This window comes from Sycon ciliatum, chromosome 12 (assembly GCF_964019385.1).
Source record: "Sycon ciliatum chromosome 12, ocSycCili1.1, whole genome shotgun sequence".
Classification (NCBI taxonomy): domain Eukaryota; kingdom Metazoa; phylum Porifera; class Calcarea; order Leucosolenida; family Sycettidae; genus Sycon; species Sycon ciliatum.
Genome location: NC_088654.1, coordinates 12,065,013 through 12,084,952, shown reverse-complemented (window position 1 = coordinate 12,084,952; position 19,940 = coordinate 12,065,013). Strand labels below are relative to the sequence as shown.

At 52.0% G+C, this 19,940-nt stretch overlaps 2 protein-coding genes across 3 annotated transcripts in view; one reads left to right on the top strand and one right to left on the bottom strand.

Moving 5' to 3' along the window:
* The window catches only part of LOC135828460 (uncharacterized), a 41,012-nt gene extending 30,500 nt beyond the window's left edge, over nt 1-10,512 (top strand). For both annotated transcript variants that reach the window (XM_065340912.1, XM_065340911.1), the window contains exons 11-15: nt 353-453; nt 4,163-4,290; nt 4,627-4,892; nt 6,454-6,523; nt 8,122-10,512. In XM_065340912.1, the coding sequence (XP_065196984.1) occupies nt 353-453; nt 4,163-4,290; nt 4,627-4,892; nt 6,454-6,523; nt 8,122-9,478 (1,922 nt within the window). In that variant the 3' untranslated portion in view covers nt 9,479-10,512. The remainder of the gene's footprint in view (nt 1-352; nt 454-4,162; nt 4,291-4,626; nt 4,893-6,453; nt 6,524-8,121) is intronic.
* A 2,829-nt stretch (nt 10,513-13,341) lies between these two features.
* Nucleotides 13,342-18,339, bottom strand: LOC135828596 (mucin-5AC-like). The gene is made up of 2 exons (XM_065341026.1): nt 18,142-18,339; nt 13,342-15,718 (listed from the first exon to the last, which is right to left on the bottom strand). Exon 2 carries the CDS (start codon nt 15,579-15,581, stop codon nt 13,905-13,907), a length of 1,677 nt encoding a protein of 558 aa, XP_065197098.1. The 5' UTR covers nt 15,582-15,718; nt 18,142-18,339; the 3' UTR covers nt 13,342-13,904.
* Nucleotides 18,340-19,940: the final 1,601 nt, after the last annotated feature.

Genomic DNA, 19,940 nt, shown 5'->3' with positions numbered 1-19,940 from the left:
TTATGCACAATTGATCACAGATTTCATGTGGTATAAATGCTGGCCTAACGGTTTTTTTAAAATCACGAGTCTATATTTTTGAAACGCACAGTAGTATGAAAGCCTCACACAGGAGGCAATTTCCACTGCTCAAGCAGTGCTCAATACCCACGCTTCCACTGCTCAAACAGTGCTCAATACCCACGCGTCCTGTGCTCAATATGCGCACTTCCACTGCTTACACAATGCTCAATCCCTGCACTTCCACTGCTTACACAGCGTTAATTAATTAAGCGGCGTTTGGAATTTACCGACAATTTCCATGCCTCTCCAAACACCCATTCATCTGTCTGTTGCTTGTTTATCGTCGCAGTGACCCTCTCCTGGAGTTCCAGTGGGTGCAAGGTGTTGTCGACGACTGTTGGCAGTGTGACCTGTCAGTGCAATCATTTGACCAACTTTGCCATCTTGGTGGTAAGTTAGTGTTCGGAGAGCATTGTAGTGGAGTGGGAGGGTTTCTTTGGCGATCACCTGACACACACACACACACACGCGCACAAACACACACACACATGCCATTTGTCCTGGACCTCTTCATGCAGGCGCGTACACGGGGTCGCCCCTAAGGGGGGTTTCCAACCGAATCGCAACCAATGAGTTTTAAAATTATCACTACATCCTCCACTTTATCTGGGTCGTTTATATTCATCTAGCGTGATCATCCAATGCAGAGGGAACAATGGCCATGGCAGCCATGGCTTTCTGTTGCACGTTGGAGAACCGCTCTTGCAGCTGGCTGACCAAGATATCCAGGAAACGGATTGACGTTGCTCTACGGAAATGCTCCTCTGGATTCTCTGCTGGATTGTTGGCCCGGTTCTGTTGGCGTCCACAGTTCCGAGGAAGAGCTGGCTCGTCCGCATCAATGCTGTCTGCCAGTGCCACTGCTTCGCTACACCACTTCGTGTGTACCGTTGCAACTGTGCTGCGGGCTGTCTCGATGGCCTTTGTCACCGCAGACATTTCTCCATGGGCACGAACAATGTGTTGTGCACGACCCTGCAGGGATGTCATGAGACCGTTGACAAATGCTAGACCATGCTTGGTAGCAACAACGGCATGGATAAGCGGGAATTTCCGAATAGGGGCAACAGGCTGCTGGCTTTTCAGGTGGACACGACGTTCCATCCTTGGCCAGTTGTAATCTTCTCGAATATGGCAATGCCGACTGGCAGGAGCTCTGCGAATGACTCGTACGCGCAAAGCCTGAGTTCCACGTGCGTTGACTACACAAAGTCACAAAGGCTCATGGCATGCGCACCGCAGCGCATGGAGTGTAGTACGCCGATGGACACTGCTCCAGGATGCGTGCTACTGTGCCCGGGGCACGCCCTGCCTTGTTCCCTGCGCTGCCGTACCCTTGTCCACGTAGGCTTGTGCAGTCCAGTCCAAGCTTGTCCAGACTGGCAAGTATCTTGCCAGCAATTGCTTCGCCAGTGGTGCCGGTATCGCAAAGAACAAACTCAATCAGCTCTTCCCGGATGGCTCCGCCGGTGTCCACAGACCGTAATACTAGTGGCAATTGCTCCTTGTTTGATGCACCTGCTGCTTCATCTGCGCAGACAGAGAAGAACTTGGACTTCTTCACGTCAGCAATGATGCGCTGCTGGATCCATTGGCAACATGCTCCAATAAGGTCATTCTGGATCCGGGGTGACCTGTACTGGGCATTCTTGGCAGCTGTCGAAAAGTGCTGCTGCAGAACTTCATCACCAGCCTCCATCCGGAACTGCAGGAGTGCCTGGAAATTGCCCTGGACTGCCAGACAGGTCACAAAGCAAACCGTCCTCAATAGTTGCGCTCTCGTTCCGATACCCACGCAATGGAATAGTTTGCTTCCCGCAAAACGCAATGCATTCCAAGACGGAACCAAGAATCTTCCTGTTCCGTTCAATGGTTCTGGCTGCTTGCGACTGCATCTGCTGCTCCACTAACAACTGGCCCTCTTCCTGCTGACGAAGAAACACCGCTGCTTCTTCCGGTGCATTTCGATGGCGAGTCAACTGGCTGTGCTCTCGCAGCGTTTGTTTCGCACTAGTCATGTTGGTGAGAGCAGAATTCACAAGCTGTCCGTATGTCTGGACACGCTTGTTGAAATTGAGGCACGGAACAGTGCACCCACCGACAGCAGAAAGCAAATAGGTAAGCCAGCTGTACTCACGCAGCCAAGAATGCTGCAACGATCGTGTTTTCCCATATTCCGCCTTCGACGGAAAGACAAACTTTTCATCCGGGTCTTGAGCAGGAGCCAGTGCTTATCGGAATCGGAGAGCTTCTGAATATTGCAGATGGACAATCTCCCAGCATCGTTCGTGACGGACGGACAACTTTCTCCAATCGGGTGTGCCGCAGACGCTGCTGCCAAACGTGAACTCTCGTCAGCATCTGCAGGCAACGTTGGAGAACCACAGGAGGAAGAGTACTCGAACTCGAAGTCACCACCGCTAGTACTACCGCTGCTAGTAATCGGAACTGTATTGGATCCGCTAGGACTTTGCAGAGTCGCAGTGGCTGTGTCCGAGCAGGATGCACTAGGCACTTTGGCAGCGGAATGAAACTCCGCATTCCTCGCTCGTTTCTCCGATCCAGATGATTCAGAAGAAAAAGAAGAGGTCCAGCAAAATCCTCTTTCGTTTCGACATGATCCAGGCACAAACAACAACACAACAAACTACTTCTGGCAGCGAAAATCTTCCGTGCAGAACTGAAAAGCGTGATACATGTACACGACAAGGTACTATAGTGCATTTTAAAAGTATAGACCTCTAGACTTTTTCGAATAATTCAAATTTGGTTTGAGCTTTTTGAGAAATTTCTTCGGAATATTGCTCAGGCAGCTCACGCAGTTTTTCTCATGTAAATTTCTAAGCGATTGGATAACAGATGCCCAATTTCGAAAACTTTATGCACAAAGTGATCACAGATTTATGTGGCATAGATACAGGCCTAACGGTTTTTTGAAACCAGAAGTCTGGACTTTTGAAACGAACTATAGTACGACGTGATTGACGCATGTTGATCTTGCTTTTATGTTCGCCACGCACAGACCACTGCATGCATGCGCTGGTACATGGTGCCTTTCTCTCACACGACATGTCTCGTACTTCAGTATCTACTGCATGCAATCGGCGAGTGACGCGTGCAGCATGCTGCATGCACCGGTCACGTATCCGTGCACTGTCGCATGTCGAGCTGAACTGCATGCCTATGCAAAACATGCACTGCTCGTGTACCATGTAAACTATGCACCACGCACATCTATTGCCAGTGCAAGCATTGCCAGTGCATGCATTGCCAGTGCAACCATTGCCAGTGCAACCATTGCCAGTGCAAGCATTGCCAGTGCAAGCATTGCCAGTGCAAGCATTGCCAGTGCAAGCATTGCCAGTGCATGCATTGCCAGTGCAAGCATTGCCAGTGCATGCATTGCCAGTGAATGCATTGCCAGTGCAAGCATTGCCAGTGCATGTATTGCCAGTGCATGCATTGCCAGTGCATGCATTGCCAGTGCATGCATTGCCAGTGCATGCATTGCCAGTGCAACCATTGCCAGTGCAAGCATTGCCAGTGCAAGCATTGCCAGTGCAAGCATTGCCAGTGCAAGCATTGCCAGTGCATGCATTGCCAGTGCATGTATTGCCAGTGCATGCATTGCCAGTGCATGCATTGCCAGTGCATGCATTGCCAGTGCATGCATTGCCAGTGCATGCATTGCCAGTGCATGTATAGCCAGTGCATGCATTGCCAGTGCATGCATTGCCAGTGCATGCATTGCCAGTGCATGCATTGCCAGTGCATGTATAGCCAGTGCATGCATAGCCAGTGTATGTATAGCCAGTGCATGCAGGGCATACCGGAGACCCTGGCTAAGGCTACAGATCGATCTCGCGTGCCCTACTGACGAAAACGCTCAAAAACGTTGCACATTACCGTACGTTTGGAACGTTTGGGGGGTTTCCGGGCAACGTGTATGACCTGTTTCTCTTCCGTTGCTGTGTCGTATGTGTGTGTGTGTGTGTGTGCGTGCGTGCGTGCACGTGTGTGTGTGCATGTGTGTGTGTGTGTGTGTATGTGTGCATGTGTGTGTGTGTGCGTCTATGTGTGTGTGTGTGTGTCTGCACAGCGCAACCCGTCTTCGTCCGCGGTGCAAGGAACAGTTCACGGGCGTGTTCTGAGGACTGTGACAATCATTGGCTGTGTAATGTCCATGATCGGATTGGCACTTACCGCCTTGTCGGGGATTGTTCTCAAGTAGGTCTATCCTGGCGTTGTCTTGTTCCCACTGCCAATGTTCATGGCGAGTGTTTGCTGATGTTGCTGCTCCTGTTGTTGACGGTGCTGCTCCTGTTGTTGACGATGCTGCTCCTGTTGCTGATAATGTTGATGTGACATGCCATGTGATACTGGTGTCTCCTCAGCACTTCAACCGTGTTGTCTCTTGCTGGTGCTGTGTGTGTGTGTGTGTGTGTGTGTGTGTGTGTGTGTGTGTGTGTGTGTGTGGGCATTTGTGTGTGTGTGTGTGTGTGTGTGTGTGTGTGTGCGCGCGCATTTGCGTGTGTATGTATGTTCGTGTGTTTCTGTTCCCAGGGAGCTGCGTGGACGTCTTCACTTCCGCCTGATGACAATCATGTCGATAGCCCTGCTCTTGGCCTGCCTCTTCTTCACCATCATCGCCGTCCACCACGCTCGCCTGTCGGTGTTCTCCTGCCAAGTCCTCGGCCTTCTTCTCCATCTCTCTCTGCTGTCGGCGTTTGGTTGGATGATGGCGCAGGCAGCACTGGTGTATAAGCACCTGGTGGTGGTGTTTGGCACGGATCACAGCTTCATGCAGAAGTTTGCCTGGATGTGCATCAGTAAGATGCGGCCTGGTTGTGTGTGTGTGTGGGGGGGGGGGGGGGGTGCTTCTGTGTGTCTGTGTGGGTGCGTGTACATGCAAGTGTGTGGGTGCAGGGGGGGGGGGGGGGGGAGAGAGGGGTGTTTGTGGGTGCGGGGGGGGGGGGGGGGAGGGAGGGAGGGGTGTTTGTGGGTGCAGGGAGGGGGGGGGGGTGTGGGTGTCCATGGTGTGCATGTGTGGGTGCAGAGGGGGGGGGGGGGGGTGCTTCTGTGTGTCTGGGTGGGTGGGGGTACATGCAAGTATGTGGGTGGGTGTGCGCGTGTGTGGGTGCGTCTGTGCATGTGTTCAAATAGTGTACATGCATGCCCAGTTGGGGGGTTGTGCTAATGGATAACCCTGCAATAACAGCTCTGCACCGCCTGTTCATGAAGTCAAGGGGGATGGGGAGGAATGTTTCTCAGCGCATGTGATACTGTACGGGCAGAAAATTTCGTGGGTCAATAATTTCGTCCAACTCTAAAGAAAGGGAGTTCGTCCGGTTGTAAGCTTCGTCCACAGATCATAAGAGTGCATTGAAAAGCTGGACAAATCGACATTCGTCCGGCATTTAATCTAGTCCCAGCGCTCCTTGGATGAAAAAGACGAAATTAAATTCCAGCATTGTAGCTATATTAAATTCCAGACGAATATTTCTGCGTATACGGTAGCAAGAGCTGAGACTGTATTTCTGCCCTGGCCACAGGTAGACTGCTTGCTCTTTGGTATCCCCTAGCCTACAGTGCGTTTCAAAAAATTATAATATAGACACTTGATTTAAAAAAAAAAAAAAAAAAAAACGTTAGGCCCGCATCCATACCACATAAAATCTGTGATCACTTTGTGCATGCAAATTTCTAAGTCGGGCGTTTGCTATCCGATCGCTTAAAAATCTATTATGAGAGTAATCGGGGGAAGGACCTGAGCAATATTCCGAAAAGAAATCTCAAAAAGCTCCAACCAAATTGGAAATATTTCAACAATACCATGTCAGTATCACATCCGTCAGCATTGTGCTAGCTGTTGCACCTTCTGACCACACAACATTTTGCTTGTAACTGTTAGTGTTGGACAGAAACTACGGATAACATGTTACTATTTGGTCCTTTCCTTTTAGATTTAATCCCTGGCTTTCCATCCGAGTTTTACACTACCATGCATCTACATTTTTCGAAATGGACTTCAGCCTCTGCTTCTACTTCCTTGAAGGATAACAGAAATCAACCCAGCCCAGCCCACATGCATGTACAACTCATCCATTTCCTCCTGCAGGACCGCCGGAAGCTATAGTTTTTGATTGGTCCAGTAGTGTCCTGGTCGTTCATACTTTTGTGTATGATATGATGGGTACACGTGCCCTCTACAGCAGGAAACATGAGCTGATGGCCGAAAGGTTGGTCCGGTAACAACCTGACCAACCGGACCGGTTCCGGTCCTGTCCTGTTTGGGTTGTTCCGCAGGGCTGAACAGTGAGAGGTCTAGCGTGCAGTCCCGCAACTGATCTTCTGGCTCTCCTTCTTTTTTCTTTCTTTTCCCCTGTTCAGCTGCGCCGCTTCTGGTGGTGTTGGTGACGGCGTCGGTGTCCGAAATGGAAGCCTACGACTACGATAGCTTGTACGTACTCTACAGGCAGAAATTTTAGTTGTAATATGGAAATTGTGGGCACAAATTGTTACAAAAGTTTTCCTTGGCTCACCAGCTGAGTTCTTAAATTTTAGTTGGTCAATAATTTCGTCCAACTCCGAAGAAAGGGAGTTTGTCCAGTTGAAACTCCAGTCCATGGACCATAAAAGTGTACTGAAAAGCTCGCCAAACCGACGTTAGTCTGGCATTTAATTTAGTCCAAAAGCTCGGGAACTCGTGGCCTGGCACGAGGGTAACGTGGATGCAGCTAATGGGATTTCGGTTTTTGACCGCTTGGTGGTGGGTCTGATCTGCTCACCTCCCACCGTTTAGGCGCTGCATCTGCGCCTTGATCCAAGAGGGTGGTGGCGTTCCCACGGCGGATGCGGAAAAACTCGGCTTCCAGCCGAGTCTCACGCCAACCGTGAAATTTATTTGTTTAAAAAAGCTCCTTGGACGAAAAAGACGACACTAAAATCCAGACGAATATTTCTGCTAATACACAGTACTGTATGCTGTTCCCTCTGCAATCCCGCTGTGTGCAATGAAATAGCTTGTGCCAGCAATATGTGTTCGTGGCCATCTGGGGGGGGGGGGGGGGGGGCGTGGTTGTTGTGTTGAACAGGGTATTGAACAGCGCATGCCTGGTCACCGTGTATTCACATGCTTTGACAATAATAAAACCTGTTGTACGGGCAAAATGAATTGCACACGTCATCAAACAAATTCAATAAACTACTTTGAAATACAAAAGTCAATTTAAATGCTTACATGCACTATCCAGTACACTGCAGTATGAATGCCTCTCGTTTACCCGGGCGGTCCAGGACCGGCCACCGCCCGTAACGTTGAAATGTGCGTAACTCCGAATCCAGAGCGATTTGTTGAGGAAAGGTCAGAGACACGGCATGCGATGTATCACTATGTCCACTATATAGGGGTCGTCGTGAAAAGCTTTTTGTCGTCTCTGAAACGAACATCATTCGTTGGGGGGGGGGGGGGATGCGAGCTAAAATCGCACGTCAATCGACACTGTACGTATGTACATGTACATGCATGCGATTTTCGTCGCCCAGCGTAGCAAGCTGCGTTCGCTTCAGAAGGAGGGGAGGGGTCCGAGTACGAAACGAACGATGTTCGTTTCAGGGACGACGAAAAACCTTTGCTACGACCCCTAAAGTAAACAAAAGAGTAGTGATATATCCACTAAAACTGGGCTAGAGGGTTTCCGGTTGACTGAAGTGCCCATTACTTCCGTGTCCGGTAAGCTGAGGTACGGTGAGTGTAGAATCCATATTTGGCAATCGGCAATAGGCTTCTGCGCAGCTTGGTGGCATTGATGCTCTAGGCTGTCTAAGCGCTAGAGGCGCGCTGTCAAGCTCATTGCTTTCTATGCGGCTCGTGTACATGTATGCGTGTGCATGTGTGTGTGTATTTGTGTGTGTGCATACATGTGTGTGTGGGTGTGCGCGGGTGTGTGCATGCATGCATGTATGTGTGTGCGCGTGCATATGTATGCATGCATGTGTGCGTGTGTGCACGCGCGAACCTACGTGTGTGTCGTTTTGTCGGGGCGTTGTGTTGCACAGCTGCTGGTTCTCCAAGCCGGTGTATATGTACAGCGGTTTCATAGCTCCGCTGGCCATTATGCTGCTCTTCAACGGAAGCGTGCTCCTGCTCGTCTCCAAGAATCTGATGATGAAGTCGCGGCGCGAGATGTCGCCGCTCTCTCGCATGCGCATAATCCTCTCGCTCACCGTGCTCGTGGGCGGCACCTGGCTCGTCGGCGTCGTGGTCCTCACCGTCGAGTCGGTCGCGCTCCAGTACATCTTCACCGTGCTCAACGCCTTCCAGGGCCTGATGGTGTTCCTGCTAAACATGGCCACGGCCACAGAGATTCGTCGCCGCTGGGTACGCACCATGCGCGCCATATTCTGTCGGCGCACCACCACCGCCAGCAAGAACATCAGCGGCAATAGCATTGCCAGTCGGGTGAGCCGCGGCAGCCGTCGCTCCAACGCCAGCTACCTGTCGGCATTCTCCTTCCGTCGCAGCCACTCTGCGCACAACATGGCGATACATTGCGTTGGCGGGCGTCGCAGCAACAGCAACAGCAACAGCAGCCTGAACCATGTCACACTACCTAGCGGTGGCCTGGCTTTGGGTACACCGCTGCCGAAGCACCGAACGCCTGCCGCCCTGATGTCGGACACGACCAGCTGGCGGACGAACAGCAGCGAGGAGCTCAAGACCCGCGCGAGCATCGACTCCGGCGATGCCGCCATGGCCGCGACGAAAGTCCCCTACACGCAGCCCGGCGAGATTGACAGCGGCATCGGTGAGCGCATGAGCAACCTCTCCTACCTGAACTTCACGGACATGGGTCGACCGAACCTGCTCAGGCACACGCCGACCGCTGGCGACGCGTTTGATCACGACGAGTTCACGGAGGAGACCACTCAGCACACCTGCCACGACTGGACCGAGTCGCCACCCGGCGAGGACGTTGGCCGCCATCGGCCGACCAGCTCGCACTGCCTGTACGCCAGCGAGTTTGTGTTCTTCAACGACGGTCACGAGACGGCCATCACGAGCCAGAGCTCGCCGGCCTCGTTCTTTGACGGCGGCAAAGCGCGCCGTCTTCCCGACCCCGTACGGACCATGGGCACGTGTCCCACGCAGATGCAGAGCGACGACTTTTGCCTGTCGCCGCTGTTCTTCGACACGTCCGCCTCCAGCCTCAACACCACCGACAGCGGCTTTGAAGCGCCCAACACGAGCCCGTACGACGGCCCTCTTCGCGGCACCCTTCTCGCGGCCAACGGGAGAGAAGGCGAGGCCGGTGGAGCAGCGTCTCTGCCCCCGAGCTACGACCGCGTTACGATTCGCCTCGCGCCCACCCCGCTGGCTGCACGCGGGAACAGGGCGAGTGAAAGCGACGGCTGAGCGCATGCGTTCGCGAACGACACTGTCGCCCCGATGGCAAATCCGTTCCCGAAAGGCTCTCCGCGCGGAAAGAGGCTACGTAACACAGAGCAAGAGCACTCCCCAACGGCGGACGGCGCAGCTCACAGCACATCCACAGTGCACCGAGTGCACATCTAGTGCAGTGGCACCAATTTGAGGCAGCAGCGGCTCCTCGCTCCTTGTTATCTCAGTGCTGGAATTCTATCGCCAGCTAACACTTACTCTCCCGAAAAGACTCCCGCTGTTTTTTTATTAGCTTCGTTTGGTGAAGGGCCATTATGCTCGGAGACGCACTCGCCCCGTCTGGCTGCCTTCTGCTCCTCCCCACATCCCATTCTGACATAATTATATGGACTTGTGGTGTGCAGGCACCTCTGAAATCACGCACACACACACACACACACACACACACACACACACACGCGCGCGCGCACACACACACACCTACACACATACACATAGACACATAGACACACAAGCTCACGCACATACACACACGTGCATGCACCCACTGCCAACCATATCGACTTGGCTCAGTCCACTTAAAGCATTACTTTCCTATTTTGAAGTATTCCCTTTCCGCGCCCAGCCCCATAACAGCAGAGGTAGCATATTACGCTAGTAATTGTGGCATGTTGAACTCGTCCCGACAGTTACCTATACATCTCTTATCCCTTCGCAGCGGGCCACCTTCGCCAAGTTTACGCCCTGTCCGAAGGTCGGAGAAGCATTTTTTTAATGATTTACGACCTTTGCCAATTTTACGCAAGTCCGAAGGTCAGAGAAGCATATTTTAATGATTTACATTTCTGAATCCTTACTTCTTCTTTTCAGCAGGAAGATCCTGTCCCCCAAGTCTTACTCCCTCCTGCTGTACGCTTGTGTAGGGCGGTGGGCTTGCTGTGTAGTTTCAAGAGCCGCAGTAGCGTAGTAAACAGCCTCACCTAGCTCAATCTGTATCTCTCCATTCCTCTCTCTGCAGATTTCTGATTGACGATAGGTGGTCTGCCCAAATTACTTTTCAACGCTCAGTTCCTCGGGAACACGGGTATCTGTGCAGCTTGCTTGTGAAGTGAACAGTGCAGCAACGCAGGGCACCAGGCTGCTTTAGGGTCGTCGCAAAAGTTTTTTCGTCCCTGAAGCATGACTCATTTGGGGGGGGGGGGGGGTGCGAGCCAAAATCGCAAGTCGACCGACACTGTACATATGACATGTACATGCATGCGATTTTCGTCGTCCAGCGTAGCAAACTGCGTTCGTTTCAGAGGGAGGGAGGGGGTCTGAGTACGAAATGAACGATGTTCGTTTCAGGGACGACAGAAAACTTTTGCGACGACCCCTTAGCAAAACAATAAGTACCATACCCTGTGGCGGGGTGTGTATGTGGATACAAGCCGGGCGCTGCAGTGATGCATCCACATCAGATCAGGCAGTAGTAAAATACCGGTATTTTACGACTCCCTGATCCATTTCGAGCTGTTGCATTACATGTACAACGTACTCCCAATCATGGTACAGTCGTCCCTCTCTAATCCGGCACTTTATAATCCAGCACCCTCGATAAACCAGCACAATTTTCAGTAGCCAAATGTCCTCTTCATGCACATTGCAGCAGTAGATCAGATTTGTTAATCCAGCACCCTCCCTAATCCAGCAGATTTCCGTGGCACAAATGGTGCCGGATTATAGAGGGACCACTGTACTGAATTGAGAAAAGCCTGGGAACTGTGTGCGTGCCGAGTACTGTAAAACGGTAAAGTTTAAAGACCAAAAAAGTTATTTTTTTTGTAATATTGGCATGATAACGTGCAGAAAGTTTAACGGTGGCTACCTGACCACCCATCTGTATGCGCATCCTTACACAGACATCTCAAACCGGGTTCGCGATACCGTTTCTGAGCTGTGTGATCATGGTGATCTACGGCCCATGCCTGCTTGTCTGAGCTGTGTGATCTACGGCCCATGCCTGCTTGTCTGAGCTGTGTGATCTACGGCCCCTGCCTGCTTGTCTGAGCTGTGTGATCTACGGCCCCTGCCTGCTTGTCTGATCTGCTGCTGAGCTGTGTGATCTACGGCCCCTAGGCCCTAGGCCCCTGCCTGACCATACGTAGTACCAAGAGTACATAACCCGGGGTTCCCAGAGTGTGCAACTCCACTATGGGTGCTGTCCCGACAGAATTTCAAGTTGACGTCATTTTGATGATGCAATATGCAATGCGCACTGTACACGGATTATCAGACGAATCCGGAACCTGTGGTTGACCGAAGCCGATCGATCCTGTACAAATTATTGCAAAGAAAAACGTGTGATGCGTTGACACCCGTACACATGTTGTAAATCACTGCTGCAAGGAGCATTGCGTCATAAATAATGACGTCAACTTGAAATTCTGTCGGGACAACAGGGTATGTGGGAGTTGCACACTCTGGGGGGGGGGTATGTACTCTTGGTAGTACCAAGAGGCCATAATCCCCCAGAGTGCGCAACTTTACTGATCAGATCTGGGACGGCGAAATCCGTGTTGCACGTCATAATTGTGACGCCATGAGCAGGTAGGGAAGCATGTTTAAGGCTGTCCCTGCGGGAATTTGCGGAAAAAAACTCTCGAAAACTTGCGCAAGAAATTGCGGCAGAAAGTAACAAAAAAATGCAACGAAAAGTGCGGGATGATGCAGAACTTGCCAGGAATTCGCGGAATTATTTGCAGAAAATTGCGGATTTGGCCAAATCACGAAATTTCTTGCATCGTATATCTACTCGGGAACCTACAGGACCATGGAAAGAACTGTGTGAAAAGTGCATAAAAATGTGAGATATAGTGCAGAAAACAACAAAAAACGCGGGAAATCGCGGATTTTGCTGAAAATCGCGGGTTTGGGCTAATATCGCGAAATTTATTGCATCCGTGGAATCGCGATTTCCTGGAGGGACAGTTAAGGGTCTCGGAATTTTTGGACCGCGTTGACGGAATGACGCAAGTCCGATCCCAGACAATGACGTATATCGCGGATTACGCCGTCCCTCAACCCCATCCCGGTTGCGCACTCTGGGGGATTACGGACGCTTGTTAGCACAGTGTGCTGAGGAGAACTCTGGCTGTAAGACTTCTGCAGCCGACACAGGTACATCATGTAAAGCCGACCATCTTGCAGCCCGTTTGAGAAATCTGCAATGGGCGTTCCCTTCACAGCGTGCGCTTGGCCGCATTTAGGCATTGGATCACAACATTTAATTGAGATTCATTTGTGTTGCGTTTTAATGCTGCCTACCACTTGTTTACATGTTCTGTAGTCACCATTCCGCTACCGCCGCTGCCACCACCAGCAGCACAGCCGTGCAACCACAGCACCACCACCAGCAGCACAGCTGTGCAACCACAGCACCACCACCACCACCACCATCACTAACTGCAGCAACAGCCTCAACAACAGCAACAACAACAACAACAACAACAACAACAACAACAACAACAACAACAACAACAACAACAACAACAACAACAACAACAACAACAACAACAACAACACCAACAACAACAGCAACAGCAACAACAACAACAGCAACAGCAACAGCAACAACAGCAACAGCAACAACAACAACAACAACAACAACAACAACAACAACAACAACAACAACAACAACAACAACAACAACAACAGCAACAACAACAGCAGCAGCAGCAGCAGCAGCAGCAACAACAACATCATCATCATGACGGCAGAAGCAGAAGCGCTTACAGTAGTACAACAACCAGCAGCAGCAGCATCACAAATACTACACACATAAGCTTGTACCGCTGGATGTAAGAGCATCATCAACATCAACGGGATCGTGAAGAGAGCATTGGTCTTTGCCAAGCCACTGACTAGTGAGAAAATTACTACTGCAATGTGGTCTTTTGAAGAAAAACGAAAAGAACATTTTCAAGCATGAATCGGATGAGGAGCGTGAATTGTGAAGGGTGAAAAGTTGAAAACAGTTTTTGAATTGGAAACAATAAACCCACAGCCTGCATGGCGAGGTACTTTCTTCGTTCAGTGAAAATATCGTTGAGAGACTAATCTAAGATAAATACTCAAGACCTGAAATCCAGATACTTAGAGATAAACAATTCTATCTAAATAAGCTAGAAGATATCAGTCGAGAATATAAGGGAGGGAGGCAGGGGAAGAGACTGAAAAGAGGAGGGGGGGGGGGGGGGAGAGAAACTTGGAGAAAGAGAAGGAGGGGGATAGCGCGGATATGGCGCACAAATACAAAATAAATAATTGTTAATTTGTTATTCTGACATATGAATATCACGTAATACCAGATGGGCTCCAAAAAGGAAAGGAGCGGTGCTAAGTTAGTTGCGACACTGCAAAGATCTACTACTGGCTTGCTGGCGTGCAAGCACGGCAAGGCTTAGCTAGAGCATGACCGCTCTAGCAGGACTTGCAGTAGGAGCTTCTCACGGCGCACGCCTCTACTGCCACCACTGGGTTGGTCAGAACGGACGGGGCTCTTGCTGGCCGCCGCCGACTGGCAAGAAGAGTACACTGGTGGCGGTGTTGCGCACGGCAGGTTAGCTGCTTTGGGCGGCGCGCCTGATGCTGCTGCTGCTGCGGCTGCTGCTGCAGTGACAGTGGCGCCAGTGGGCAGCGGAGGGCTGGCTTTGCTTTTCGCGCCGGCCTTCGACACGGGCCTGAAGGCACCATAGTGCTCGAAGGTCTTGCACTGGCTACGACTGCTGCTAGTGGTGGTGGTGGTGGTGGTGTTGCCGATGGTTGTGCTGCTGCCACTGCTGCTGGTCATGCTGCTTGCCGGAGTGCTATTCTGCTGCTGCTTGCCTTTCTGGCCGAACAAGCGCTGCTGCCGTGCGCTCAGGTGGTAGAAGCCGGCGGGTGGGTGGCGCTTTCGCGTCGCAGAACGCCCGTTCCAGTTCTTGATCGGGCGGAACGCGCTGGGCCGCGACTCCGCGGGGCCGCCACCTGCGGGCGCGGTGTCACGCGTGCAGGGTGCATCGGACGGCGGCTGCTGCTCGCCGCCGCCCACAGGACCATCCACCGGTGCTGGGCTCCCCGGCGAGTCCACGACGATGATCGGGGACTCGTTGAGCGGCGATGGCGAATGAGAGTCCTCGGCGGTGGACTGTAACGAGGACAGCGCCGGGGATGATGACGAGTCGCCGACCAACACCAGCGGTGACGGCGAGGCGGCAGTGGAGGACGGCGTCGAAGCGGGCGACGACGAACAGCTTGTCGCGTACGACGAACGCGGCGAGGCGTGCGGCGAAACGTTCGGCGAGTTGGCGGACGACGTCGCCGGCGGGAACATCGCCTGCATGGGATACCGCTGCTGCTGCTGCTGCTGCGGCAACACTGGCCGAACTGCGCTCGGCATGCTGAGCAGCTGTTTTAAGGTGCAGTGACGAGCGTTGCTTGACATGGCTGCCATGTTGCTCGTCATGGTTATCATGTCATGGTTGTTGCTTAGATCCAGCGCTTCCTTCACCACCCTGCGACTGGCTGCCACAGAGCAGGAGGATGAAGAGGAAGAGGACGAGGCAGAGGATAAGGAGCCGGAAGAGGGCGCGTAGCTCAGCTTGATGTCCGAGAGGGTGGCGACGCGACCGCCGTTGCTGGCATCGCCGGCGACGCCCGGCAGACGGCTGTCACCGGTCTGAGTGTACGGGTGTGGCATGTACTGGGGCTGCACGCCCGCGGACGGCGATTGCGTTCCGGCTGCACCCGCACCGTACGGCACTAGAAGGATGCAAACCGGCACGTCGCCAGACGCCATCGGCTGATAGAACGCCGACTTCGTGGGCGAGTCCGCTCCCGCCACCACGCTGGTCCTGGGCTTGATTTGCGCCGGCTGAGACGCGTAGTGCCCGGCGGCCATGTTGTTACCTTGGTTGCCGTTACCTTGGCTACCGTTGCCGCCCTGAGTGTACATGTCATGGGTCGTGTACGCATACGCCTGGTGCTGCTGCTGCTGCTGCTGGTAATGGTGTGGCTGCTGACGATGCTGCAGCTGTTGCCGCTGCTGTTGCTGCTGGTGGTGATGCGTGGGTGGGGGCCTCATGTCTACTGATGACATGGTTGACAGGTGAGGAACAGCTGCGGTGCTTAATGGGGGCAGGGAGATGTGCGGGCTGGGTGTGAACAAGATTGACTCCTCTGTTTCTCTCTCTCGCAGCGACGCTTGCAGTGCTGTCTTCGCGCTCTGCACAATATCTAGAAACATGAAGAACAGGAAGGGAAAAAGAGAGAGAAAAATCAGAAATTATTATTTTTCCACCGGATAACATTGTATTGCCTTTCACGCAAAAGTGCCAAAGGTTCTTGCTTTTATGTCAAGAAAAAACTGAAGACCTCTCCCGCATGCACACACACACACACACACACACACACACACACACACACACACACACACACACACACGCACACACGCACACAGGCACACACACACACACACACACACACACACACACAGGCACACACACATGCACACAGGCAAACAGGCACACACATGTATGCACACACACACATGCACATGCACAAACACACACACAAACACACACATACACACAAACAAACACACACACACACACACACATACAAACACACACACACCAACACACACACACACACACACACAGATGATGAATGTAACAGTCATCATGAATGAGCTTGAGGCTAAGCGCACGTTTTTTTCTTTCAAATTATCTAACAGCTTCAGAGTTCAGCAAAAATGCACATCTTCTTGTGTCATACTTGGTACGGCGCAACGAGTCTGCATTGTATCGCTGTCACCCCCTGTACTGTGTTATGTGAAGTGCTGGGAGAGCGCCCCTGCTGCCTATAGTTACGGGCAAACTAGCCAAGTCGGCGAGACCCACAACTCTCCACGGAAGGTACCGTATTTCCCCGATTATAAGTCACACCCGATTATGCCCCACCACCCAGTTTTAGGTTTGAGACATACCGTTTCAATATAGTCGTGTAGGCAAGACGTCACACACGATCGCAAGTCGCAGGCTAAAGCGTACCGAAGTGCCACCACACCATGGCCTCTGTTTCATATTTGGCTCGGGTGACGGACCGTATCAATCACGTACGAACTCCAATCTGGCCGGTGCACGCCCCGTTCCTTATTTGTAAGACCTCTTGTATGCTATGGCTGGTACAGTACATTAGACAGCAAGAGTACACGACCCCGAGAGTGCGCACCTCTGATCTCAAACCTATGGACCGGGTGCCCTTTGTGGCACTGGAGGCTACCCCATACCCTGGTTTTGGGCATAAATCTCCAGCTGGTCAGCTATAATAATCACCTGTATTTCAGGATTACCCTTATCCTGTTGTTTCGCAAGAGTGTCATCGTTACGTAACTACAAACAGCGGAAAAGCGGATGTGTGATCTACTCGAGCACAATGCTGTTGCCAGTGTAGGCGAGTGCAGGCACGTCTCTCCAGGATTTCAGGTTTTGGCGCCGAAGGATAGAGTGTGCTACAGTGCAAAGTACATGCAAGCGTCCATGGGACATCCATTTTGCTGTTCGCTTGGAAGCGCGGACGAACATTCTAATTTCCGCGGGCGGAAAAGCGATTATTCTGCATCATTTGCTGCAGTGCAATGAATAATGCCTGGCACTTTCTGCGGGCTTTCACCATCCTCTAATGATATGCTGACGTACCCGTCACCTGTCAGAGCATACCATCACTGAAATAGAATGAGTGTCGTTTGCCATTGTGATAACATCATTTACGAGTGCGTTGTTACGATACAGAGTTTATTGTGCGTGTTTGTCAGATACGCCGATATAATTAGTTGCATAGACAGTTGACTCTCTCTGACAGGGTTTGCTGTCATTACACTATCCTGGGTTTTTTTTTCGCGAGGTAATTTCCCTTCTGATATTTAAAGAGCCTATGTACAGGTCGCGCATGCTCTCTTTTAAAATGATCCCGGGGATTGTCTGACGTGCGGTGACAAGCGAGGCGTGGTTAACGGTAGTCGTGACGCGAGCAGGAAGCACAGCGGTATTACGTTGTTGGCGGGTGCACACGACTCCGTGCCTCGATCAGTCCAGTCTTCACACGGAAATCACTACCTGCAATCAGACAGATCCTGCGTGTCCACTACATTGTAGGCCTATTGTAGAGAGGCTAAGCTGCACGTTATTTTCGATGTGACGCGAAAGTTCCGCTTGCGTTCTTTGGCTCGCGTGTTGGAAAACAACGCGAGAGCGCTGCATCTCACACCGAAATTTGGCGTTTTATGCCAGTCGATGACCCATTTCACATGAAATTGTGTGTCAAGTCAAAAACAAATAACGTGAAGCTTAATTAACCTCTGATACTCACGCTAGGGAAGGTAAGAGAACTCGCACACCCTAGGAATGGAACCGTCGTTGAACTCACGCTTTGACTGGGCTGGTCCACCTTAACCTGTCCGCGGCTGAGTCAACAACGTTTCCTGCTCAGCCTCTCACACACCACCAGCCATCCCCCCCCCCCCCCCCCCCCCGCTCAGTGCCAATTCATTTTTGAATTTACTAAAATTATTATGATACGCTGGTACTAGTTTTCTGTCTCCACCCGCAAACTGTGATGGGTTTTCTAATAGCTTCGCCCTAGGGTTTCTGCTTCCATACCTTGTTGGCGAATCGTCAAGCGCTGAACTCTCGGTCGAGCCTTTCTTCACCTTCGCTCACTCTTCCTGCGGTACGTGTCGTGAGAAATCCCTATCGCTTCCTGGTCGAGTTGTCACTATTCTCTCGGGCGGATCACAACAAAAAAGGTGCCTTGCAACGCACTACCTTCAAACAACCAGACAACTACCTACTGGTGTTCTGAAGTGCCACACCGACAGCTGGATGCTAGATAAGAATAAACAACACTTCTATTTCCGGTGGGCATCGATCGCGCCTGCCAAAGAGTTTCCGAGTCGGAGCCGAGTTGGATTCTGTACGGTGCGAACGGTGACACTAGTGTGTCCTCGTGACTACGCACTGTCCTTTTCGGGCCGATGTAGGACTACAGCATCCGTTTTAGTGCCTTGGACGCAACAACACGCAGCGGTTGTATCACTAATCGGGGCCTTCTTTGGCCCCCAGTCGCCGATGGTCGGAGAAATAATTGTGAGGGCAACGGGGTTCCTATCGAGACTATGCCATCATCCTCCCGTGACGATCATCATCTTATTCTATTGAAGTATTGCTGTTCTGAAATCCGACTGTACGTTACTTGTCATGGTTGTGTGCAGTGGGAATGTGGAGAAACAGCTTCGCTGGCATCGATCAAAAACGCTCCGATGAAAAAGCTGCACGGTATGTCGCCTGTCAGTATTGCTCGACGCTGCACCCCAGAGTACAAGGTGCCGAAGCAGGACTTATTGACGTCCGTTTTGGACCCCGGAGCTCCGGAGGGCGTCCTAGACTCAGTAGCCTAAGCTATTTGTACAAGTTTTCTCGCGCATGCACCGCCCCGATCGTGCAGGCTTCGGCTCCAACCACGCAGCGCACTCGAAAAGGGATCCCTTCGGGGATCCGGCGCGGTGTGTCGCCTGTTTGCGATGCTCGACGCTGCACCCCATGGCCCCAGAGTACAAGGTGCCGAAGCAGGACTTATTGACGTCCGTTTTGGACCCCGGAGGGCGTCCCAGAGGCCAGAGAGCTATTTGTACGAGTTTTCTCGCGCATGCACCGCGCCGATCGTGCAGACTTCGGCTCCAACCACGCAGCGCACTCGAAAAGGGATCCCTCCGGGGCTCCGGCGCGATACGTTGCGAGAACACCTCCCGTGTCGTGCCCCGAGGTAGCATAATAGCAGCCTTTGTACGTACAGGCACCGTCTAGCATCGTGACCTTTGGACTGGAGTTTGAACTCTGTCGAGAGAGGAACCCTATTGTGTACTCGCTGCCCCGGGCCGGGGGCTGACTACTGCACTGTACTGTGTAGCCCTGTTGTTTTTTTATGGCTGTTGAATGTCCAAATACAGTCGTGCTGTACTGTGAGAGTCTATCGAAGAGCTTTCTCGTACATACCGGTACATGGAAGACGAAGAGGGGAAAGGAGAACGAATGCTACTGCACTGAGAGGAGGCGAGTACTAGTACGCCAGAGACAGGATACAGTACATTAGTGCGAGCATGGTAGCGTCATTGGCCATGACCACCAGCTCCAACACCAGCTGCTTGCATCTGTCCCGCTGGCATTAAAGCGCTCGTTCCCACACTGCAGTATTCATGGTATTAGTGACTGGAACTCCCTCCCCGCCGCTCTTCTGTCCCAGCCTCCCCACAGCAAGGGAATGCAAGCATTCAAAACTAATGTTTATCGCCATCTGCGAAGCACAAACTGGCTCTGGGCAGTCGACTCGCTATGATGATGCTCTCGTCGTTCTCCTCTATCCCTATCTATGCACCACAACTGGCTCAGACAACCGACTCGCC